The following is an 18418-nucleotide window of genomic DNA, read 5'->3' as shown; positions in this document are numbered from 1 at the left end:
TTCCACCCTACCTTAATATCGTTTCATCGAGTGACTACCTTTATGTGTGGTCAGTATTATCATTGTTATTTTCACATTTTGTTTTTGCCCGTTAATTCTGTCAAGTGACCGGGGATATTAACTAAGCGGCAAAAAAAAATGTGCCGGCCGTAAATAAAGCATACTCGATGGAAAGAAAGATAAGCAAGGACGTTTGCGTAAGGGGCGGTTGATCAATTGGTGGATCGTCAAAAATAACCTTACACTAAAATAATTAAAAAACACAGATGGTTACGAATAAAATAACGAAATAAAAATTATACTAACGTTCTGCACGTATTGCTTAATCTTAAAGGGGTGGGGGGGTTCTTACATGCTAAATGGCCACCTCGGCCTAAAAACAACAGGTATTAGATACATTTAATAATAACAAAAATATAATTTAGACTTATCCGTGATTTTTTTTTTATATTAAGTACATATTAGGTACAACTACCTAATATGAAAAAGAAACAAAAAAGGTATTGATTTAACAATAGGTACCTAGTCAATTTGTGTAAACTTAGATGCAGATCTGTGAAAGATTTTTAATCACAACAAATTAATAACTTAATAACTTTATGTATTATTACTAACAAAGTTGTAAAGAATATTGATATAATATATTAAGTATGTTGTCAAATTATTTTCGAATTCAGTATTTAAAAACACATTTTTGAGTTTTTTTATTAAAGTTATACTCAAATAGGTTTTTAGTATTCAAACTTACAATAAAACTTAAAGTATGTAAAACAATATTAACAACATTTTAGTGTAATGATAATAGTTTACCAACAGTAAATTGTCTCTTGACTTTGTAAAGAAAAACAGTTTTCAAACATACTTACACGTTTAGTATTTTGTATTTAAATATAGGCTTTATGAGATATTAAAGATGACACAATTTGTTTTAAAAGGATACCTCTTTGCCTTGTATGAGTTTACAAATTGTAGCTTATTGTAAAGTTGTTGTTTAGCGACACTCAAAGTTGAATAATTGTTTTACAAAAATTAATTTTATTAACTCATGAGAAGCTTACAACTATATATACATACATTTTTGTATTATGCACTATAAATTATATTCAATTTAAAATATCGGCAATGACAACAAATTCTTTTTATCAAATTTTAAATTGGTTTGCTCTTAGAAGCATTCTATTGGAAATAGAAACACATGTTTTGTACAAAAATAGAGGCTATATTATGCGATATTAAAGATCTTAGCCGTGTTTTTATATTTGTTTTTTTTTTTACAAATTTTAGGTGTGAAGAAGTAGATTTTTCTAACTTTAATTTACCCAAAGTAAAAATTAGATAAAATGTATGCTTTGTAAAGTTACTAATTAAAGGAATTAGTCCAGTATTATAAAAGCTAGTGTACACAAAAAAAATGCTCACAACTTTATAAAACCAATAGCCTTTCAGCTAAATACCTAACTGGAAATAAGTGAACAAAAAATAATGAGATGGAAAATAGTTGGATAACGTATATTAGCGCGACACACCTTTTGGTATTTTATACAAATACTGTTCTTTTAAAAAACATGTAACAACGTAATAAAATGCAAGTATTCTAAATTTTACTTACAATATAGAATATGTCAAGCAAACATAATTAATTATTTAAGTCACCACCTGACATACAAATAAAATTATTACAAATAATAATACGCATTACTTATTTAGTTAATTTATAACATATAAAAATACATTTTATATAGGCCTTATAAAAAATTGTAATTGTTTATAGAATATAATAACCCAATTGAATTTGACGAATATAATTGAGTCTTAGATATTGTCACTTGTAGTGATTTTCGCCAGCATGCACGCGTTTGTGTGTTGTGAAGTTCGAGTGTTGAGAAAAAGATCTGGAACATCTTATTTTAAGGCTTTTCATCAGTGTGTATAACTTTGATTATAATAACACGGGGTGAAACCTATTTATTACACAAAACCGCGGGGTCCGTCTTCTTAAATCTACACCACTGTTAATAATGTTATATCTATTGATACATTATTATTAGTAATGTAAAATAGACGTAACATATGTATATTTATGTAAAGTTGGTGAGTGTTTATAAAATTTATAAAAACCAACTTTCATCAATACCCAATATTTTAATTAAAAAAGCCACCTCTCCCCAATTAATTTAAACAATATTTTCCTATCACTAAAAAACCACATTTTAAATCAAGACCCAATTAATAACCATTTAATGCAACTAACTCATTTAGTATTTCAAAGCTATTTTAGAATTTGGGTCCATTATTACACATTAAGTCAGCCTACAAATCGAATAAGATCCCATTTAACAAAAACAATCTATTTTAAAAATCAATATAATTTATTATTACCTATAATTATATTTTATTATTATAATTACCTATTATTATTTATTATTCTTATTAACCTACCTAATAACTTTATAACTTGATGTATTACTACTAACAAAGTTGTACAGAATACTGATATAATATATTTAAGTATGTTGTAGAACTATTTTCGAATGTAGTATTTAAAAATACATTTTTATTTAAGTTATACTTAAATAGGTTTTTAGTATTTAAACTTAGAAAAAAAATTAAAAGTATATAAAACAATATAATACCCTAATTAAATGTTGACGAATATAATTGAAACATTAATAATGTCATTTGAAGTGATTCTCGCCAGCATGCACGCGTTTGTGTGTTGTGAAGTTCGAGTGTCAAGAAAAAGATCTTGAGCAGAATATCTCATTTGTAAGGCTTTTCACCGGTGTGAATGCGTTCATGCATTGTGAGGTTCGATTTATCAGAAAATAACTTTAGGCATACATCACATTTGTAGGGCTTCTCACCAGTGTGTATGCGTTGATGTCTTGTGAGGTGCTTTTTTTGAATAAATGACTTTAAGCACACTGCACAATTGTAGGGCTTTTCACCAGTGTGCACGCGTTGTTTTGTGAGGCTCGATTTATAGAAAATGACTTAGGCAACTCACAATTGTAGGGCTTTTCACCAGTGTGCACGCGTTGATGTTTGTGAGGCTCTTTTGAAAATACTTTAGCACACTCACAATTGTAGGGCTTTTCACAGTGTGAGCGTTGATGTTTGTGAGGTGCTCTTTTAATAAATACTTTAAGCACACTGCACAATTGTAGGGCTTTTCACCAGTGTGCACGCGTTCATGTTTTGTGAGGCTCGATTTATAAGAAAATGACTTTAGGCATACATCACAATTGTAGGGCTTTTCACCAGTGTGCACGCGTTGATGTATTGTGAGGTACTCTTTTCTGAATAAATGACTTTAAGCACACTGCACAATTGTAGGGCTTTTCACCAGTGTGCACGCGTTGATGTCTTGTGAGGCTCATTTATGAGAAAATGACTTTAAGCACACTGCACAATTGTAGGGCTTTTCACCAGTGTGCACGCGTTGATGTATTGTGAGGTACGATTTTCGAGTAAATGACTTTAGGCACACTGCACATTTGTAGGAGCTTCTCACCAGTGTGCACGCGTTGATGTATTGTGAGGTACGATTTTCGAGTAAATGACTTAAGGCACACATGCACACTTGTAGGGCTTTTCACCAGTGTGTACGCGTTGATGTACTGTGAGGCTCGATTTATGAGAAAATGACTTAAGGCATACATCACATTTATAGGGCTTCACACCTGTATGCACGCGTTCATGTTTTGTCAGATCACATTTTTGAGTGAATGACTTCAAGCAAAATGTACAATTGTAGGGCTTTTCACCATTGTGTGCTCGTTGATGTTTTCTGAGGCTGGATTTTGTAGAAGAACCTTCTATTATTTTATTCGCTTCATTACTTGTACCATTAACACTAGAACAAAGCATTGTCAAGCAATAAGTATAAAGTTCAAAAACAAATTATTCATATCACAATTTATAAATTATTATTATTATACATTCTATTTTAACTAAGTAAACGTACTGATTGTGCAAAAAAATTACCTAGTAGATTTGACTAATCCATCCAGTTTAGAAATATACAAGGTGATATCATCCCATCCTTTATGTGTTAAAGACTTACGAACTTACATTCACACATAGGCGCAACTAGACCTACATTTAAGGGGGTGTTATAACTATGTATACCTGACTAATGAATAAAAAGTTCTTACCTTCAATTTTCATACTATTTGATATAATATAAAACATTTAAAAAAAAAATCTTAAATAACAAATTTCAACGGAGTATGAACATTATTACAATTTTATGCGTACAAATCAAGGATTGGGGCTTGAATTTTTAGGAGTGCTAATTTTGAGTCTGAGGGTTGATATATGCGCCTATGCGTTCACAAACTTGCGTTACCCACTGAACTGAAACTGTCGTCTTAAATTTTAAACTTTAGGGTTTAAACGCATAAAGCGACATATTTATTTAAAAAAATAACTTATTTGATTATTACCCCTCTATTTTACAAATTACAATTTGTTCATTATTTACCGTTAATTTCGAAAATAATGCACACTTTAAAGTTATAACTACTAGTTTAAAGTTATACAAGTGTTTAGATGCAAATTAGACAGTATGTTCTTAATCGAATTGTGACTAATTTAATAATAAGAACGGTATCGCGCTTTCATCAAACAATAAGATTGACAACTGTATACAAAAAATAATAATTGCCTTTACCTGGATTTGTTTTTGATAACTTGTTTTCTAATGCTATTCCGGGATGTCGAGTGATCACTATGCGCCAGAGTAATGTGTCGTGTCACTTTCTTTTTGCTAGCGAATGACATTTTACATATGTCACAGACAAATGTACATATTTCGTCCAAATCGTCATTTATCGTTGGCATACCAGAAAGATCATTTTCTTCAATTTCAATTACAGATTCAAAACGATGTCCACTCAAGATGTCCACTTCAACTTTCACTGTGGTTTTGTTGCACGTACTTATGTCACTAAAAACAAAATTAATTTTAAAGCTGAAAAAAAGTATTTAAAAATATCTGTTAAGAATCATGCAGCTTTTGTAAATAATTAAATTAATCTAAAATGTTTTATGTGTCTCGTACATACAATATGCATATCTGTTATTTAATTAAAAGTCAACCTAAATTTGAAACGTAAGACTTTTAGTTTCAGCCGGGTGCTAAAAAGTTAGTGGGGGTTTTTTTTAATCAAATATTACTATTACTGTGATGTATTTAAAAATATTTTATTGTAAGCAAACCTATTTTTTTCAAAAAAATTACCCCTCTATTTTATAAAATACAATATTTTCATTATTTGCCCTTATTTCGAATATAATGTAATCCTTAAAGTTATAACTACTAGTTCAAAATTATACAAGAGTTATGATTCGAATTAGACAGTATCTTTTTGAACAATATGTGACTGAATTAATAATAAGAACGATATTGCGCTTTTATCTAAACAACAATAAGATTGACAACTATAAACATTAAATAATAATTTGCTTTACCTGAGTTTATTATTGACATCTTGTTTTCTAATGCTGTTCCAGGTTGTCAAGTGATCATCATGGGTCTGAGTAATGTGTCGTGTCACTTTCTTTTTGCTCGCGAATGACATTTTACATATGTCACAGACAAATGTACATATTGCGTCCAAATCGTCATTTGTCGTTGGCTTACCAGAAAGATCATTTTCTTCATATTCAATTACAGACTCAAAACGATTACCACCCAAAATGTCCACTTCGACCTTAACTGTGGTTTTGTTGCACGTACTTATGTCACTAAAAACAAAAAACAAAAAAATAATTAAAAAATATTTGTTAAAAGCTTTTGTACAAATTAGATTTAATTAAAATGCTCTATGTGTCTCGAACATACAATATACATATCTGTTATTCAATTAAAAGTCAATCTAAATTTGAAACGTAAGACTTTTAGTTTCAGCCGGGTGCTAAAAAGTTAGAGGGGTTTTTTTTAAACAAATATTACTATTACTGTGATGTATTTAAAAATATTTTATTGTAAGCAAACCTATTTTAAAGATATAACTACTTATTTTGTTAACTTCATGGATAATAACACATTCGGTATTACAAAGTCAGATTAAACGTTGCCGTTTTGTAAACAGATATATACAGATAATATTTAAAATACTACATATTATTTTTGAAATGTAATTAAAATTATTATATATTTATTATTGTTCTGATACATTTTCGATAGCATTCAAATCATATCCAAACATTTATTACATTATTTTTTAAATGTATTTAAAATATTTAATTTAAAACTAATATTACTTAGACGCATCTCCATCGGTTGTTTTCTCAGAGTCTTTGGTAAACTGCTCTATAGACTGTTTATTTTCGTCCTCTATTTTTATCTTGGTTGTCTGGATATAATTGTCCATTTTAGTTTCAATTCTGGGTGGTTCCTCACTAAAAAAAACTATAAAAAATAAATTAGATTTAATAAAATTTGAACAAAAAAACATGATTTATCTCTCAAAAATAAACTATAGGCCGACTTTAAACTCATTAAAAAATTAAAATACAAGGACTAACACAAATAAATAAAACAAACAAAACCGTAACTATTTTCATTCAAAAATTAAATTTCAAATTCCATTTACATCTACTCTTAAATAATAAATATGTATAAAAGTCTTTATTTTTTTCTGGCAAACGTAGATTATATTTGTTAAGAAAAAAATATACTTGTTAACATACAAACATTAATAATAACTTTAATCAAACCATTGTTGATTAACGGTAAATGGCTTTTGCCATTGCATTAATTGATGTTATATTTCTCGTCATAATATCGACTGCCCTATTAAACAATGTCTTTTTCCAAATTTTCTCAGGGAGAGCAAAATGAACATTTAAATTTTATTCAAATTTATGTTTCATGACATTTTAAAAGTAATTTATTTCTAGTTTGTTTAGATGACGAGATATACGACTTTTATTATTGGCGCAAACTACGATATAATAACCTGGGAAGTTGACTAATTTAGAAAAAATATAACTCAATATAGGTTGCTTACAGATGATATACATATTAATACAAAATGGGTATTATTCAAATATCATCAATACTAATTTTAAATAGAACTCATGGTTAACAATAAAATAGCTAGCAATGTATTATGAATGGTTTATAAAATAAAAGAAACAAAAGTGCGCAGCTAATGCCATTATCACAACTACTAATTTTTTTGTAAATTGTCTGACATACATAAAAAAGGCATTACATTTTCTTGTGTGGTTCTGGAATTACTTATTCTCATATTTTAATAAATATCTCCATTTGGAATGGCTCACTCTGGTCGTACATGTTATTAAATGAAAGTAATTGAATAACACACAAAACTTTTCTTAATTAGTTCAGTAGTTAGGGTGCAAATTTACCAAACATAAGAAAAAGTGTTTTTTAATAATGAGGCCAATTTATATAAGAAAAAAGTGGCATCTACTGTGGCAAATGGCTGTAGTGACTAGAGTTATCGTAACTACAGCCGTTGATAGCGAATCTCACTCTCACGAGTCTATAATTGTTGTACGCAAGAATCGTTTAGACCGTAATAAAAACCACTATCGAACTTGTATACTATGTAGAAAACTAATCCATTCATTAGAACAAATAAAATTATAATAATTAACCAAAATGTTACTCACGACTTACTGATATACGGCTACGAAACCCTTGGTCGGAGCTCCTAGGCCTTAAACCTAAAACGTCAGGTGTAAAATCTTTAATCACACACTTTATGCAATTTAAACTTTTTTTTTATGTAAACACACGACATAATTTTAAGAGTTTTAAAAAAAAGATGATATACCCACCTTGATGTTGACAGTCTACTATGTATACAACCTACTTGATAAGAATGTGTTTGCTTGTACAGTAAGTGATAACTGCGGCGGCCGCGATGGCAGGCTGTAGGTATAAATCAGTGAAGATAAATATTTTAGCGCGCGGGCTCGAGGCTAAATTTTTAAATGTCAAATTGATCTCACAAATATAAGGTTGTAAGAATTAAATATATTCACTAGAACAAAAGTTATTTTCTTTTGTCGAATCATTGTATATATACCCTGGGTATATTAATATGGTATATATATTTTTTAATACTTATTCAATGCATCATTTAAAATTCATTTTTGATGTTGTTGATATAAATATTTCAAAATACAGCCATTTTTTTCAAATGGAAATAATAAAATAACTAAAAATTCTTTTTTAAATTGTGCCACTTTCGTGCCTTGTAATGTAAATTTTGTTATCAAGTTTTAAATTAGTGGGCTCTTAGAAGCGTTCTAGTAGGAATAGGAACATATCTATTGTCTACAAATTTTGTTCAAATCTACAAGATTAAAGATGGAAAATAAGGCATTCGTAAAGTTTTTAATTCCGTTAGTTTTAGCATATTTACACGATGGAAATACAGTGTCTGCAAGAGCGACATTGGAACAAATAAACATGCTCAAACAGGTTAAAAAAATGGATCATTGGCAAGATATGTGGTTCATTCCTGAAGGTAAATTTGTACTTATTGTTTTTTTACATTGTTTTTACGAATATTATAATTGTGTGTGTGTGTTTATTAACTTTTGAGTAACTTTTCTTTTACTTAATTTAAAAGTGTTACCTTTTCTGCCGTCGATTTTAAGTGTGTGTGTGTGTTTAACGGTTCGTGTACCAAAGTGCGTATACGACAAGATACAATTAAAGCTGAAGTGTTCAGACAACATCTGTCTGAAATATTCAAACCTCACTCTGATATAGCTAATCCAGATCACATTAATAATGTTAATACATTTCAAAACTGTTCTATGCCACTATTTCTCCCAGAAAAGTATTTCTTTATGAAAAATGTATATATTTTTTTTCGGTCGAATCCCAGTTTTCATTAAAATTATTTTTATATAGATATAATATTATCACATAACATACTAATACAACGGATGCTACTTTACACCTTTAGTCATATAACTATAGTGCCTTCATATATTTTACCATTAATATTTTATGCATTCAACTTACGTTTTAATTTGATTTCTATCTTATGTTTACACAAAAGCCATCGATTTATTTTCTTACATTATAATATACCTACAGTATTTTACAACTAGGTATTTGTATAGTTTTATTTTTTCTTATCAAAAACATGTTGATTTTTGCCATCTAAATTAATGACAAAGAACTGTAGGTATCCTACAGTTTTAAGTTTTAACATTACATTACAAAAACTGCTAATAAAACAAGTTGTTTTTAGAAGCATTACGTTTTATTATTTGTGTACTTTGATGTTAGAACTAATTATTTCCTTTCTTTGTAGAACTCTGATTTTACAATAATTATAGATGAATTTTTAAATAGTAATATCAAATCATGAATAAACAAAAAATACAAATAAAATCTAATCTAAAATTTTATTTCAAATACTATTTTCTTAAGTTATAATATACAGTATTTTTCAACAATTAATTTACACAACCCTGTTTGAAAAGGATTTTGTCTAACGTGCCGATTTTTTATTGGATAAATTAAATATTGTATTCTGTGTTGTAGCCACTGACCACAGTACAATACTCAAATAACTCGAAATACAAAGCTAAAATATCATGCCCTCTAGTTATATTATAAAAATAATTATGATTCACATTTTGTATGTTACTAGACATCTTATATTATTATAATATAGTTAATACATTTTAGCGTCATTGTGTTTATACGTTCAGATTCCCTTATTATCTTATATAACATAATGTACGTTCAAAAGCACTTGTTTTCTCAAAAAGCTATAATAAATGTATCAAAGATGTTAATGTAAAATATGGCTGCTCATATTATGTTAAAACTTAAGCTATATAATAACAACATGTATTTGTCATTTGTTTATATTGCAACAGTCATTGCGAAAATTATGGTATTTTATATACGAATAACGTATAGTTTTAACAACACAATATTAACCAAAAATTTAAAATTCAATTTTAATTTTATGTAAATGATAAAAGTCGGGGGGGGGGGGGGGTTGGGATCTAAAGCACATCTCTTACGTACTTAAATTGTGTAAAATAAAAGTATATTTTTATGAATAAATATTTTTTAATATAATATATTTGGGTATGTATTGATTTTTACAATGTAAACTTTAACTATGTGGCTATTGCTTATCATGTATATTTGAAGTGATTTTTTTGTACATATTCAAATGGTTTATGTATTGTGATTGTGTATGTGTTCATTGTTTGTTAAATATGTTTGGCCGAATAAAGTACATTTTGTGTACTATTGTTACGAATAAAACGTGTAAACAACACACAAAATTTATGGTTTTTGGTTCTAAAATCTAGTTTAAAATACAGCTAAACTTTTTTTATTGTTTTAGCAACTTATTTATTTAGTTTTGCAGCAAAGTGACTTATGACATATGAGTAATATTTTTTACACTAGTGGTGTAAAATGTATAGGTTACTCTGAAACAGTTAAATTTAAAAACCTACCTAAAACATCAAGTTTCTGGCTAATATCGTAGTGTTTAATATCTGGCTTAAAACAATTCATAGAGAACTCGGGCCCTTAAACTATTTTGAATTTGTCATTTAGTTTTAATTTAAATGTTGAACGTACAAAGTATCTCTTATCTCCTACCCCTATCCAACATAAAACTTTGTTTTTCTGAAAATGTATTTATATAACAAACAATTTGTCCATTACGGGTTGCCACCAGGCAAAGCATCAAGGTCAAATCAAGAGTATAAAAAGTAAATAGTTAAAATTAATTAAAATAAGAGGAGGAAGCAGAATTCGGAATAGATTATATGATAAATAACAAATTTTCTTATTCGGAGAATATTATTTTTATTGGTAGACAGGTGTATTGTAATAGACATAATGTAATTTATATGATAGGGAACAAAAAATTTTATTTGGAATGTTATTAAAAAAATTTAAGGTTGAAACATAAAAATGATAAACTAAGATGAACATTTTACAATATACACATATTAGTTAGCATATGTATTTTCAAAATGTGGCACAGATCTTGGATACTGCAGCTTTGTTGGTAAATTTAACTATCGTTGATTTCCAGCTAAAAAAAATAATAATAATAAAAGTAAATTATTAAACTTTTATTGAAAATAATATAAAAGTTGCTAGTATCTATGCAAATCACAAAAAAATATAATACCATCCAACTTGCAGTCATTTGAAAAACCAATGATAAAATTGCATATTAAATTACACTTTTATAAGTTTTTTTAAAGTCTCAAAAACTTACCAGGCGGTTGTGGTGGTGCTGGTGGTGCTGCTGCTGGTGCTGCTGCTGCTGGTGGTGGTGGTGGTGGATTTATATGTGCTATTACTGAAACACCAAGTAAATAACTCAAATACTTGTTTTTTGAATTTATTTTTTAATTTTCAAGTATCTATATTGGTATAATCATTTTTAGTTGTTGGTCTAAAGTGTTTACATTTGTTAGCTAAAAAATAATATTTTTTAAACAAAATTTTTTAATTTTTTAAGCAACTTATTTATTTAAGTTTTGCATCAAAGTGAATAACATACGAGTAGTACTTTTCACACTAGTGTTGTTAAATGTATAGGCTACACTGACTAAGTTAAATTCAAAACCTAGAGTTAATTTAGTATTATAAAGCACTAGTAGTTGTTAACAATGACTACAGTGTCCGTAGTAATATTTAATTTACTGATATTGCAGTGTTAATTTTTGTTTAATAACAATGCAAGCCTTTTTTATCATTATGCTCCTAGGGTTTCATATATATTTTTAAAACATTTTAAGCCCGTTATTGTATTTATTTTAGTTGAATACAGCTAAAAGGTTTTATTAAAGTCTCAAAAACTTACCACCCGGAAGCGGTGGGTGTCCCATTCGTAATGGTGGAGCTGGAGCTGAAACACAGACAAAATAACTTAAATACTTGTTTTTCCATTTTTAGTTGTTTATCTAAAGCGTTTAAATTTGTTAGCCACAAATTATATTTTTTAAACAATTTTTCAACTAGAAATACAATTCTATATAATAATATGCTTATGAACATGATAAACTTATTTTTATTATCAACAATGTAATACATTAGTAACATTTTATACACATTTTCAGATTTATTGAAATTAATATTAAAACTCGTGGTATCTTCGCAAAGCACAAAAACTGATATTATCATCCAACTTACGGACATTTTAAAAACGAATAATAAAAAAGTATATTTAATTTTACTTTTGAAATTTTTTTAAGTTATAGCAGTCTCAAAAACTTACGGGTATTAGATTGCGTATGTTCAGGACGACCTGAAATACCTGCATACGCTAAAATGATAACGCAAAACAATGTTGTTAAAAACAAATATATGCTATTTAATTTCATTTTTCAATTAGATATAATCCAATGGTATATTAAAGATAGAAAATTTAAAACGCCAAATAAAATATTGATTTTTGGATTTACAGTTTAAGTAAAACACAAAGATTGTAGAAGACTATACTAGAACAACAGTACGTTTACTGCTTATGTTATATAGAGAGATATGTGCTGCACAAGATTTGAAAATGTTTGTCTTTGTTGGTAGGTGAGGGGAGTACATTGTTCATTGTTTATGTAGTGTTATTATAATAATTGTTTGTCAAATACATTTCGTGTACTATTGTTACGAATAAAACTTGTAAGCAACACACAATTGTTTTTGGTTCTATAACCTAGAATAAAATACAGCTAGACTTTTTTTATTGTTTTAGCAACTTATTTATTTAATTTTTGCAGCAAAGTGAATAGCATATGAATAATATTTTTCACACTAGTGGTGTAAAAACTAAAATGTATAGGTTTAACTGAAACCGTAAAATACAAAACCTACACTTAATTTAGTATCATAAAGGACTAGAAATATTTACAATGTCGCAGACCGGTGAATTGCGGCCCGTCCAACTTTTTTTATAGCAAATACAAATTTTGTATAAAGACCAGTCACAACACCTGATTAAATGTTTTTCACCTAAGCGTATCTTGTGTTATGATAAATGTTTGAACGTTAATCCTGAAGCTAACCCACCACGTGGTTTCCGTAAGTTTTTGAGACTGTTATGACTTTTATAAATTTTAAAAGTGAAATTTAATATACGATTTTATTATTCATTTTTCAAATTACTGTTAGTTGGATGATAATATCAGTTTTTATGTATTGTGAAGATTCTAGCAGTTTTTTAAGTATTTTCATAAAAGCTGAAAATATGTATAAAATGTTACTAATGCATTACATTGTTTATAATAAAAATAAGTTTATCATGTCCGTAAGCATATTATTACATAAAATTGTATCAAGTTGAAAAACTGTTTAAAAATTATAATTTGTGGCTAACAAAATTAAACGCTTTAGATAAACAACTAAAAATGGAAAAACAAGTATTTAAGTTATTTTGTCTGTGTTTCAGCTCCAGTACCAGTACCACTGTACATACCAGCTGACCCAATACCTTTACTAGGAGCACCAATTCCACCACGAAATCCACCGCAAAATCCACCAGGTAAGTTTTTTACTAGTAAACCCTACGATTTATTTAAAAATGGAAACACCTTATAGATAATTTTTTTTTTTTTTTTATTAAAGAAAACACAAAATACATTGTTATAACTACTACCTTTAAGCAGAGCTTGTGTTAGTAGTAGAGTGTTACATGTTACAAATTTAAATTATATATATTACAGTAGCATACAAATGATAAAAAAATTAAATAATACATTTATAAAGGAGCCTAACTTAAATAATCGATTTTTTTAAATATTTTTGGGGCATGTGTAAGCAAATTAAAAATAATTTACTTTTATTATTATTTTTTTTTTAGCTGGAAACCAACGATAGTTAAATTTACCAACAAAGGTGAAGTATCCAGAATCTGTGTCACATTCCAAAAATACATGTGCTTATTAAAATTTCTCTAATAACAATACATTACAAATGACATATTTCGTTGCGTATCATATAAATTGTATTATGTCTGTTAAAACTGTCTACCAATAAAAACAATATTCTCCAAATATATAAATTTGTTTTTTATAATCTAATCTATTCCAACTATTTGGTTTTACTATAATTAGTATCATTTATGGATATTTATACAATATACATATTATCTACAACAAGTTTAATCGTGTTTTCTTCGTAACGCTAGTGTGGTTTATAGTAACATAATATAAAGTTTGGCACCATTTACAAGCCTTCGTATGGTGTTTTTAAGTATGTACGTTTTGCTAAACTATTATCATGTACAGAATTGCCAAGAACAAATAACGAAACAAAAAAACACGGTTAAACGCAAATACTACCTAGAAAAGCTCTGCGTGTGAGCTACAAAAAACAAAATGTTTTAAATTGGTATAAAATCCTGCTTAGGAATTTCAAGTTGTTAGTTATCGTGGACACAGATACAAAACAATTATATTAAATAATGTACATGTTGGAAAAAATTACTTTTGTAAAACCGTAATAACATAATTTCTTAGCATATAACATAAATAATACAACAAAACCGAACACGTTTTAAAAAACAACTTATTTTCGGTAAAATATAATCTTAGTACACCATATAAATATGGTATTTTACTTGTAGACTTTGTGCATTTAATAAGTTAATAATATAATAAAACAAAAACTGTATTTTAATATTATAAAACGATTTTAGGAAAAAAGGAAAACATTCTAATGAGAAAATCCATACTTAAGGGGTTTTATTTGATAGTGCCCCTATCCTCATCAGTGTAATAAAAATGTATTTATTTACTGATTTCTACGTCTGATGGCAATTTATAAGTAAAATACATAAGTGTTGGTAAATAAAAAAGAACAACAACAAAACTATACATGTAACAAACATTAACAATAGTATACAATTAAAATTAGCGAGAGGCAAGCAAATGAATAGTACAAAAATACTTATTAACGCGTGGTTCTTTGGATAGGGTCGTTACATAAATAGTTAGTAAAATATGATATTTTCTTAAGCTGTAAACAACAGTCGAGAGGGTGAAAACCATAGTGGTGTCAGTTACGTTACCCTTAATTAGAAACTAGTAGTTTGCTGCCATAGAGTGTGATTTTAACCATCGAGTGGTTCAGAAGGTAGATACGTTTTAAAGTAAAATATTCAATTGTTTATTATTCGTTAGTATTTTTTTTTTATGATACATAGGCTATAGCTTTTCAAAATAGTTCTTCTACTGTACTAATCAGTACTCAAAAAAAAAAAAAAAATTCTACTCCTCTAAGAATTGTGAATTAATGGATTATTAAATAATTTACCTGTAGTAAAAACGACCACAGTAATAAAAACAGTCGAAAGAATTGTATCCAAAAATTAGATATTTTTCTTATTTTTTTACTCTTCTATACAATTTTAGGTGTTTGTTTTCTAAGCGTTTCTATCGATAAGATCCCAATTTTAAATTTGCACATTTTTAAACACAAACATTTCTGCTAAAAGTTATAATACATGTTGTATTAATATACTTCAATTAAAATGGTAATAATTAAACTCAAGGAACTGCATCAAACATACCTATAACATGTGTAAAAAATAAACATAGCCAAAATTTGTTTTTTAGAAGCAAATTTAATAAAATTTATTATCCACAATGTGACGATGTACAACATGTACGTATATAATTATGTGTAGGTTTGCAATAACATATTTTTCCATTGTTCAAATAGACATTTGGAATCTTTCAATTTTAGTTGAATCTACATTTATGATTACATTGTGAACACAATAAAAAATATGTCTGAACTAGATATATATACGTAGGTAACAAAACATTAATTTTAAATAATGTTATTTGTTTATATACAACATTTGCATTCGACATATTTTTGGAAAATATCGTACAAATTCAAACGATCAGAAACACAAACAATAAAACAATTATCAATACTTATTATATTTTGGACCCTTCATTTTGCCAAACTATACTTGTCGCATATGACGTGTACCTGCGTGCATTAACCCTGTTTTTATTAAGATATTTGAATTATGTTCGTAGATTTACCTACTATATATACATACATTTTTTCTATTATGCACTATAAATTATATTTAATTAAAAAAATCGGCAATGGCAACAAATTTTTTTTATCAAATTTTAAATTGGTGTGCTCTTAGAAGCATTCTATTGAAAATAGAAACACATGTTTTGTACAAAAATAGAGGCTGTATTATGCGATATTAAAGATCTTAGCCGTGTGTTTATATTTGTTTTTTTTTTTACAAATTTTAAGGGTGAAGAAGTAGATTTTTCTAACTTTAATTCACCCAAAGTAAAAATTAGATAAAATTTATGCTTTGTAAAGTTACTAATTAAAGGAATTAGTCCATTATTATAAAAGCTAGTGTACACAAAAAAAAATGCTCACAACTTTATAAAACCAATAGCCTTTCAGCTAAATACCTAACTGGAAATAAGTGAACAAAAAATAATGAGATGGAAAATAGTTGGATAACGTGTATTAGCGCGACACCTTTTGGTATTTTATACAAATACTGTTCTTTTAAAAAACATGTAACAACGTAATAAAATGCAAGTATTCTAAATTTTAATTACAATATAGAATATGTCAAGCAAACATAATTAATTATTTAAGTCACCACCTGACATACAAATAAAATTATTACAAATAATAATACACATTACTTATTTAGTTAATTTATAACATATAAAAATACATTTTATATAGGCCTTATAAAAAAAATTGTAATTGTTTATAGAATATAATAACCCAATTGAATTTGACGAATATAATTGAGTCTTAGATATTGTCACTTATATGTATGCACCTGTATGCACGCGTTCATGTTTTGTCAGATCACATTTTTGAGTGAATGACTTCAAGCAAAATGCACAATTGTAGGGCTTTTCACCAGTGTGCACGCGTTTGTGTATTGTGAGGTACGATTTTTGAGAAAATGACTTAAGGCATACATCACATTTATAGGGCTTCACACCTGTATGCACGCGTTCATGTTTTGTCAGATCACATTTTTGAGTGAATGACTTCAAGCAAAATGCACAATAATAGGGCTTTTCACCAGTGTGCACGCGTTTGTGTATTGTGAGGTACGATTTTTGAGAAAATGACTTAAGGCATACATCACATTTATAGGGCTTCTCACCAGTGTGTATGCGTTGATGTCTTGTGAGGTGCTCTTTTTGAATAAATGACTTTAAGCACACTGCACAATTGTAGGGCTTTTCACCAGTGTGCACGCGTTTGTGTATTGTGAGGCTCAATTTATGAGAAAATGACGTTAAGCACACTGCACAATTGTAGGGCTTTTCACCAGTGTGCACGCGTTGATGTATTGTGAGGTACGATTTTCGAGTAAATGACTTTAGGCACACTGCACATTTGTAGAGCTTCTCACCAGTGTGCAAGCGTTCATGTTTTGTGAGGCTCGATTTATCAGAAAATGACTTTAGGCATACATCACAATTGTAGGACTTTTCACCAGTGTGTATGCGTTCATGTGTGGCGAGGCTCGATTTTTGAGAAAATGACTTAAGGCATACATCACATTTATAGGGCTTCACACCTGTATGCACGCGTTCATGTTTTGTCAGATCACATTTTTGAGTGAATGACTTCAAGCAAAATGCACAATTGTAGGGCTTTTCACCATTGTGTGCTCGTTGATGTTTTCTGAGGCTGGATTTTGTAGAAGAACCTTCTATTATTTTATTCGCTTCATTACTTGTACCATTAACACTAGAACAAAACATTGACAAGCAATAAGTATAAAGTTCAAAAACAAATTATTCATCTCACAATTTAGAAATTATTATTATTATACATTCTATTTTAACTAAGTAAACGTACTGATTGTGCAAAAAAATTACCTAGTAGATCTGACTAATCCATCCAGTTTAGAAATATACAAGGTGATATCATCCCATCCTTTATGTGTTAAAGACTTACGAACTTACATTCACACATAGGCGCAACTAGACCTACATTTAAGGGGGTGTTATAACTATGTATACCTGACTAATGAATAAAAAGTTCTAACCTTCAATTTTCATACTATTTGATATAATATAAAACATTTAAAAAAAAAATCTTAAATAACAAATTTCAACGGAGTATGAACATTATTACAATTTTATGCGTACAAATCAAGGATTGGGGCTTGAATTTTTAGGAGTGCTAATTTTGAGTCTGAGGGTTGATATATGCGCCTATGCGTTCACAAACTTGCGTTACCCACTGAACTGAAACTGTCATCTTAAATTTTAAACTTTAGGGTTTATACGCATAAAGTGGCATATTTATTTAAAAAAATAACTTATTTGATTATTACCCCTCTATTTTACAAATTACAATTTGTTCATTATTTACCGTTAATTTCGAAAATAATGCACACCTTAA

General features: G+C 28.3%; 3 protein-coding genes and 1 long non-coding RNA gene across 41 annotated transcripts in view; 2 read left to right on the top strand and 2 right to left on the bottom strand.

Annotated features, from left to right (window-relative positions):
• LOC126834552 (kelch-like protein 2) overlaps positions 1 to 18418 on the top strand; it is a 106055-nt gene that overhangs the window by 33753 nt on the left and 53884 nt on the right. The gene's annotated exons all lie outside the window — the stretch shown is intronic.
• The window catches only part of LOC126835605 (uncharacterized), a 69052-nt gene that overhangs the window by 11871 nt on the left and 38763 nt on the right, over positions 1 to 18418 (top strand). The window contains exon 3 of one of the 2 annotated variants that reach the window (XR_007685231.1): positions 5518 to 5595. The exons of the other annotated variant lie outside the window; for it this stretch is intronic. This is a non-coding gene — a long non-coding RNA (uncharacterized LOC126835605). Of the gene's footprint in view, positions 1 to 5517; positions 5596 to 18418 lie in introns of those variants that run through there. 2 annotated transcript variants of the gene reach the window in all.
• LOC126847713 (zinc finger protein 271-like) overlaps positions 1484 to 18418 on the bottom strand; it is a 57790-nt gene continuing 40855 nt past the window's right edge. For 10 of the 37 annotated variants that reach the window (XM_050564175.1, XM_050565128.1, XM_050564898.1 and 7 more), the window contains 3 exons: positions 16830 to 17361; positions 3543 to 3683; positions 3177 to 3289 (listed from right to left, as the gene is read on the bottom strand). In XM_050564175.1, the coding sequence (XP_050420132.1) occupies positions 3565 to 3683; positions 16830 to 17361 (651 nt within the window). In that variant the 3' untranslated portion in view covers positions 3177 to 3289; positions 3543 to 3564. Of the gene's footprint in view, positions 2893 to 3176; positions 3290 to 3542; positions 3857 to 4675; positions 4952 to 5475; positions 5511 to 16829; positions 17759 to 18418 lie in introns of those variants that run through there. The other 27 variants (XM_050588127.1, XM_050588265.1, XM_050588487.1 and 24 more) reach the window with 15 other exon arrangements.
• On the bottom strand, positions 10973 to 12567 carry LOC126835382 (uncharacterized). Its single transcript, XM_050567974.1, has 4 exons — positions 12270 to 12567; positions 11856 to 11900; positions 11265 to 11348; positions 10973 to 11075 (listed from the first exon to the last, which is right to left on the bottom strand). Exons 1-4 carry the CDS (start codon positions 12373 to 12375, stop codon positions 11059 to 11061), a joined length of 252 nt encoding a protein of 83 aa, XP_050423931.1. The 5' UTR covers positions 12376 to 12567; the 3' UTR covers positions 10973 to 11058.

This window comes from Adelges cooleyi, unplaced genomic scaffold, assembly GCF_023614345.1.
Source record: "Adelges cooleyi isolate 19-005CV unplaced genomic scaffold, UGA_ACOO_1.1 ACOO_flye_CR_arks_rails_tigmint_CR_PRNA_0, whole genome shotgun sequence".
Lineage (NCBI taxonomy): Eukaryota > Metazoa > Arthropoda > Insecta > Hemiptera > Adelgidae > Adelges > Adelges cooleyi.
The sequence above is the reverse complement of the archived record's forward strand: the minus strand, read 5'-3'. Positions and strand labels throughout refer to the sequence as shown.

Excerpts from the sequence above, each read along its gene's own strand:
- LOC126835382 (XM_050567974.1), bottom strand. The coding sequence starts at position 12,375 with ATGAAATTAAATAGCATATATTTGTTTTTAACAACATTGTTTTGCGTT. Across the intron at positions 11,901-12,269 it reads ACATACGCAATCTAATACCC|CTCCAGCTCCACCATTACGA; the intron begins GTAAGTTTTTGA and ends TCTGTGTTTCAG. Across the intron at positions 11,349-11,855 it reads ACACCCACCGCTTCCGGGTG|TAATAGCACATATAAATCCA; the intron begins GTAAGTTTTTGA and ends TTGGTGTTTCAG.